The following is a 7,438-nucleotide window of genomic DNA, read 5'->3' as shown; positions in this document are numbered from 1 at the left end:
GTCCAACTGATAGGTGTATGGGTGTGAGGAGATTGATGCCTTACTTGATCATTACCATCCACTATTCACAGAGGAGAAGAAGACAAGAATCAAAGAAGAGTTCACAACTCTTAAAGGGCACTTAAAGAACTGTAAAAAACAGTGTATGATTGCTAATCAAACAAACCTACTGTTCAGTAGACCCGAGTGTTTCAAGGTTTTCTTGAAAATTGTTGAACTTATGTTCACAATCAGTCCCTGCACAGCAATTTGTGAGAGGCTGTTCTCATCTGTGAATCTTGTCAAATCCTCCCACAGATCAGTTCTCAGTCAAGATAACCTGAACAATATCCTGACTATTATGACACATGGGCCCAAGTCCCTCACAGACTTTGACCCTAGGTCAGCCATCAAAGAGTGGACGACAGGCGATAAAGGTACGAGACATGTCAAGGGGCATGGTCTTCAGGAGCAGGCGGGCACATCTTCATTGCCAGATCCACAGTGTTTCAAGTTCGCCACCAGTCAACTGATGCATAAAGCCTGCTGAAGGCGAATTCCAGTAATCATATTTGTATTGATTTAAATTACTTTTCCAGAATATTAGAGTCAGAGACATTTCTATATAAAAAAACATGATGACAATTATTACCTGTAAAGCAGAAATACAAAGTCCAGTAAACATTAACATCAAATACCATGTTGATTAATTCTTTCATAATAACATCATCACGATGATGTCATAAAAATCAGGGCAAGTGGAAAATTAGTCAGGGCAAGTTACTTTGTTAAAGCCCCTTTAAAATTTTGTTTGAACCCCTGGGAATTAGGAATTCGTAAATATTGTTGGACGTGTATAATTTTCTTAACTGTTTGTGTTTATTTGCTTATTGTTGTATTTTATATCTCCCACAATTAAGATTAAGTTTCAAGGCAAATATTATGTCAACCACAGAAACATCTTGTCCTGCAATATATCTGCCAAGTCCTGATTATATCTGCTGTAAAATCCATCCAGTAGGATACGGGTCTTTTGAAGCATGGGTCCCATTCTTTTCTTCTTCTTACTGGCATTTTGATGAGGGACACGCGTGATGGAGGCCAGCCACTCTTCAGTATAATCTGAAGTAAAATGACACTTTGATTGAGCTGTCCTCAAGTGGGAATATTAGTAACTGGGTTGTTCGAGGATGTTGATACTATAAAAAGTAAATGCCACCATGCGATACGATAATATTTGTTTATGAAACAGTGTTCGCGAAAAGGTGAGCGCATCCTGCCTCATCATGAACACATGCAAAATCTAGTCAATTGTTCAACTGAAATAATCTGGGAAGTCAAAAGAAACTTATGCAAGAAAGTGATAACTTACTTAGTTTCAAATAGTTGTACACTGTGCTTAGCTGTGCTTCTGGATCATTATCGTGGTCTTCTGTTCGCAAGATCAGGAATTGGTCTCGCGGAAACACCTTCAGCCATTGTCGCATATACACCGAATAGCACCCAAAATAAATTCGAGTCTGAAAAAAAATATATGAATTTTAGTATGTGTTTTTATCAGTTGTTTGAGTGAGTGAGTTTTACGCCGCTTTTAGCAATATTCCAGCAATGTCATACTGGGGGGCACTAGAAATGGGCTTCACACATTGTACCCATGTGGGTAATCGAATCCGGGTTTTCGGCGTGACGAGCTAACGTTTTAACCACTAGGCTACCCCACTGCCCCATCAGTTGTTTGACTGAAGTTAAACTTGATTTACTGTTAGTCCTACAATATTGATAAATATTCGTCACATTCTTGATGACCGAGTTACTAGTTTTCAAAAATTCTCACCCGAACTTTACGTGCTATGTCCAGGCTGTACAGACATTGTTCCACAGTATGGTTCTTCATGCAGGCCTCTTCGATCCGAATATCGTCACTGACGGCTTCATGGAAATCCTCAGCAGACAGTCCGGTTTTCATCATGTAGTCGGAATATAACCTGCAATTACATTACATAAGGATATAATTCTGCTGGATTTCACTGAAAATATTACCTAAGAAATTCGCTTCTTCAATGTTATAATTAGTAGCTTAACATAACCGTTTTTCTCACGTTACTATCTATCTACTATCGTTTGCTGTAACTTATGTTACGTTTAATGGACTAAAATACGTAAATAAATAAATAAGTATTTTGATACATTATTGAACTTAAGATATTTTAGTCGCCTTAAAAAATGAAGAGGATCTTTCATTTCAAACGTATTTTGATTCTGTTTTTGATTTTAGACTTAGATGTGTATAAAACAGATCAAACATTGCAATTCTACAAAAGTACGTTTTCATAGTGACGGGATTCTATTGTTTGAGAGGACATGTTCAAAACATCCACCTTTAGATACCAATCCTCGGTGATCATAGATGACTAAATAAAAGCAAAAAACCCTTTGCGCGTCCATGCGAAATATCTGCTGAAGGCAAAGTTGATAGTACAATTCCGATACTATCCGACTTTATCATGAATTCTCAGTCAAGAAGGGTTGACGCCATTTGTTCATAAAAGAAGGTGCGCGTATGCTGTCCTGTCGGTGCACCCGTCGTTAACAAATGCAAAAAGAAGCTAACTGTTCACCTGAAAAATGTAGTAGCAGTAAACATAGCTCAAGTTACTTGACCATAAGCTTTTGTGTGCATTTTCATAAGAAGTCATCTCAAAATTATTAACATAGCAAATATTTGCTTCGTTATAAGTTGTATGCTACTCTCGAGGGTAATACGGTTTGATGTACGCCTCTTTGTAGCAGTGTCACCCGACCCAGGTAGGCGAGGGAAGACACTGCTACAAAAAGGCATACATCGGACCGGATTGCCCGAGGGAGAAGAATACAACGTATTTATCTTACCGCCATATTAAATGTACAAAATATCATTTTATTTTATTGTGAAGATCGCTAAGGACTATATGACATGTAAACAAAATGGCGTCTGTTTCTCGATTGGATTTTTAAAATCAATGACAAGCTTAAAACTGCTATAACAATGAAATGGGTACTTATGTTTAAGTTGAGTGTTCAAACCATGTAATGTATAAAATAATTTGAATAAAGCAACGAAAGTTGGTAAAATAAATATTTACATAGTGAACTCAAAAACAGCTAATGGAACTGTTTTCGAACTCTGTGCACTGCATGCGTCATATTATGACGTCAAACGATTGTTAGCGATACAGCTTCCGTAGCAGTTACCGTGGCAGCGGGTAATATTTTTTCCAGTTGTCACCCTCCTTGGAGGGGTGACACGGAAACTTGTTAAAGCGTCCTTGACCAATAAAATTAATGTTTTTTTATATGCAGGTAAGATAAACATCGCTATACAATGGGCATTGTAGACTTACATGATATTCATTTTTTAACTAATTAAGAAAATGGGGGCACATGGCAATTGCAATATCTGCACTTTTCGATCATTGTACGCTAAAACCAGCAAGACCGCATCAAAATTTCCAATCCTTAGGACAAAATGTAGCTGTGCTCTCTAATACACGCTGCATACAAACAGCACATGCACATATCGTGACACTGACTGTGTCTCTCTGTTCGTTGGTGGTACCTTTATTTGTTAAAAATCTGATATTATTAAAACTTGATCCGTACAAAAATTCAACTGTCTATCAATACACAAACAATCTGTTTGAGATAATAAAAGTTAAGATAGTTCTGGAAACACAAAACAAGTACCCACCTGTCAGTTGGATTTCTTAAGATGAGGATGAACTTTGGATCTGTATATACATGCCTCATAAGATGGGGTGTCAGAACCACCGGTTTATCTAAACCTGCATTTTGAGGTATTTTGGGCCAACCTCGGAAATCGCCAAAATCTGATGGAGATCCGTCACCTGGACGAAATTAGTGAGTTAAGGAGTGAGTGGGGTTGTTTAAGAACGCTTTGCATAAAATTTCAGTTTTATGAACTTGATGAGAAAGGAATCAAAAGGAAGTACTGCAAGTCTTAGACATTTACCACTTTGATGAAACCCGGAAGTATAATGACGACAAGCTGGACTATGTTATCATGGATTCCTACCTGTAATCATGTTGTGGTATCCTGATTCTGTAACTTTCTGTTCTATCTTTTGCGCCGCGGTAGAGAACTTTTGTAGAAAGCAGCTGAAGTTGCATGGTGTCCCTTCTCCCGCCATGTTCATTTTATAACCTGTGTAAAGGTAAATGATTTGAAATATCAGTGATTTATTTCATCATATTCAAACTTATTCTAACGTGTCTTACATTGGATCATAGCCTTGAAGTTCCGGGAGAGAAATAGTCTGCAGCAACCCTTGCTTGTCGTAAGAGGCAACTAACGGGATCGGGTGGTCAGGCTCGCTGACTTGCTTGACACGTGCCATCGTATCCCAACCACGTAGACCAATTTTCGCATGACGTTGATGACTGGATTGTCTGGTCCAGATTGGACCATTTACAGACCGCCGCCATATAGCTGGAATATTGCTGAATGTGGCGTTAAACAACCAGCAAACAAAACATTAGGTCAACAACAATAGGCTGTACTGCTCCGTCTCTCTCTTGTATGCTGTTTCTAATATACAGACGAGAAAATACAAAACACCAAATAATAACAAAGTCATCATAATAGATTTTGGTGGCGCAGACCCAAAAATCTCAATCATATTTCTAAGCAAAACCCTGCAAAAAGCTGGACGCAGCTTTGCAAAAAAATGGCGTCAGTATCCTCTTCAACGGATACGACGACTATCGGTGGGTATGTACATAGGGTACAGGCAGTTATCCAAGCACGTGGAAGGTACACCAGATACTGATTGTAGAACGTTCCCATCACATACACTCCATGCTTCCTGATCCCCTCTCTAGCTCCACACTTGTAACAGGTATCATTTTCAGACAAAACAGATGATTTGTGTTTTGTGCTATATCCATTATTGAAACGTTGAAGGAAACTGTCCTTTTTATGTTTTCTTGTAGTCGAGACACGATCTTACAGAAAAAACCCCAAAATGGACAGCTTTACTGTGTGTGCACACCACTGATGTTAGTCAAGACGTACAATTTATTTTTTAAAAATGATTTCTCAAATCTGAAACCATCATATATGTTGAATTCTTGCTTCTTTTGTTGCCAGTACCAATCTCAATTTATGGTCCAGAAAGACGGAACTTGCTCTCTGAGCACTAAACTCACAGCACAACGTTACATAGAGGAGTTACTGATGTGCTTACATATTTACTCCATGGTTACCGTTACCCTTTGGGTACAAGGCTGTGTCACATTTGTCTGTCTACAAGGGAACAAACAGTAAACGCCGAAAGAACTGGTTTGTATGCGCCTGAACACCAGTCAATGTCTTTAAAATGCTCGTCATTAATTCCCTCATCCGTACACACTGGTTTAAATTATGTATTAATTAACAATTAATAACATTACCGTATCTTCTACGGCACCAATAAAATAATTCCTTCTGTTTGTAACAATCATTACATCCAAGGACATCTTCATGGGCCAGTATGCGGTAGGAAAGGTCGGTGGTCCCCGATTTGCACACGCCAAGAAGATGGTAGTATGGGACGCACTTCAGATGAAATTTCCCATTCTCTTTTGTGTACCAGCAGGGGTTCTTAAAGTTCGGCAGATATTCGGGTCTTTCCTGTTATATAAGACACAACATTATATAATAGCACTTCATTGATGGTATTGATACATATACTACCCACAAAAGTTTAGACTCACTTAAAACACCCACTATATGTTATTTATATATGTATGGGTACATCAAAGGTGAATTTCTTCACAATCTTGGGAGAACCACCTGCAAACCTTATGCAGATGAATTGCACGATGATCATGCATTAAACTCCTGAAAAGCATGTGCAAATATCGTGCATGTGAACAGCTGCGTTTTGGTGTTACGTTTTCCTAAGAATTAACCAATTTTAACTGAGTTCCCTCATTTATTGAACTCATGACAATAATCTTTTCAGCACTACAAATTCGTTTTACAATACATCAGTTCATGTGTAAACAGTAGCTTTAAACAGAATGGGATATTTTGCAAAATCTAGTTTAGAACAGTTGACTGAAGTAAGTGGCTACATTTACACTAGTGAGTCTAAACTTTTGATGGGTAGTATATAATATGACTCGTATATCAGCATCCTCGTGATAGATGCTCAGCGCACAAGCATCATGGTTCAAGATGTGTGAGTTTTAGTTTTACGGCACTCTTAGCAATATTCCAGCAATATAACTAGGCTACCCCACCGCCCCTTGGTTGCAGATGACCATTCAAGACCCAAGAATACCGTTAACGCTGCCCTTATCATGTTATTCATTCTGTAGACATGAGTATGTAACACGTTTCCTTCATATAATAAACTCATCTTTAATCCAAAATGACAAAGACAACCCCGAATGATGATATTCATTCAAGCCACAACGAACAGCTAGTTGACAACCATGTCCATTTTCTTCATCAATTTATGTGTCCTTTGTGTGCAGTCATTGTTTGAGACTTACCTCAGTTTACCTGATGTTTTATGTTAAGATTCGCACAAAGAAATGGAACATTGATTTTTAGATAACAGCAGCTAGTGCACATGTTCGCTGTCATTTAGACTCGTACCACCATGCAATCAACGTGTCCCATGTGCTATCGGACTTTTTCCAGGCCAGACAATATTTTGAGACTTTGAAGACAGAAACATCAACAACCCTCTGCTCCTCCCTCTCCTCCTCCTCATGGCCTTCCTCCTTTGTCAGTGTTGACTTGGCAGCAGCAGCTGGTACCAAACGTTCTCCTCACATCTGCACACCGTATAAACCAGCTGTGACCACATTCATCAGAAAGTACTATCCAGTCTCTGGAAGAATTTAGGCTACTACATCCATTCAGCATGATCGTGTCCGGGACAATCTTCCGTGGGAAAACCTACTAAGTGAAGGCGAATCTAAAATTATGAACAATATCCTGAGCATATTACATAGCTCTACAAAAGATGGCAACCACTTTATAATGCCATTCAAACCTGTGTTTATCCAAGTGTTGAATTTTGTTCTGACCTCGAAAAGGATGAATTTCCAGACCCCAGTGTTGTGATTGTCATTGTCCTCAACGACTTAATGTCAACAGCAAGCAAAGATCCACGCACTACAGATCTTTTTACTGAAGGAAGTCATCATCGTAATTGCTCATTGATAGCCTTGAACCAGAATTTGTATCACAGCGAAGACCCTACTCAAAAAAGAAACTGTCATTATGTGCTTCTGTTCAACAACCCTATCGATAAACAACCCCATATCCGACTGTTTCCCAATGATTTCAGTTTACAAGGAGACCTCCAAACCAGGAAAATTCAGTCCGAGTTAGACTTTCAGAGTGAGCGGACGTGTGAAGAAAACCTCCAAAAAATGCCATCTTTTAATGACTGTGGACATGTGG

The 7,438-nt window shown here is 38.8% G+C and overlaps 1 protein-coding gene across 1 annotated transcript; it reads right to left on the bottom strand.

Annotated features, from left to right (window-relative positions):
- Positions 1–919: 919 nt before the first annotated feature.
- LOC124258010 (carbohydrate sulfotransferase 15-like) lies at positions 920–4,166 on the bottom strand. The gene is made up of 5 exons (XM_046692084.1): positions 4,052–4,166; positions 3,707–3,863; positions 1,814–1,964; positions 1,352–1,499; positions 920–1,101 (listed from the first exon to the last, which is right to left on the bottom strand). Exons 1-5 carry the CDS (start codon positions 4,164–4,166, stop codon positions 920–922), a joined length of 753 nt encoding a protein of 250 aa, XP_046548040.1.
- Between the last annotated feature and the right edge of the window lie 3,272 nt (positions 4,167–7,438).

This window comes from Haliotis rubra, unplaced genomic scaffold (assembly GCF_003918875.1).
Source record: "Haliotis rubra isolate DU_JTF1 unplaced genomic scaffold, ASM391887v1 Scf68, whole genome shotgun sequence".
Lineage (NCBI taxonomy): Eukaryota > Metazoa > Mollusca > Gastropoda > Lepetellida > Haliotidae > Haliotis > Haliotis rubra.
The sequence above is the reverse complement of the archived record's forward strand: the minus strand, read 5'-3'. Positions and strand labels throughout refer to the sequence as shown.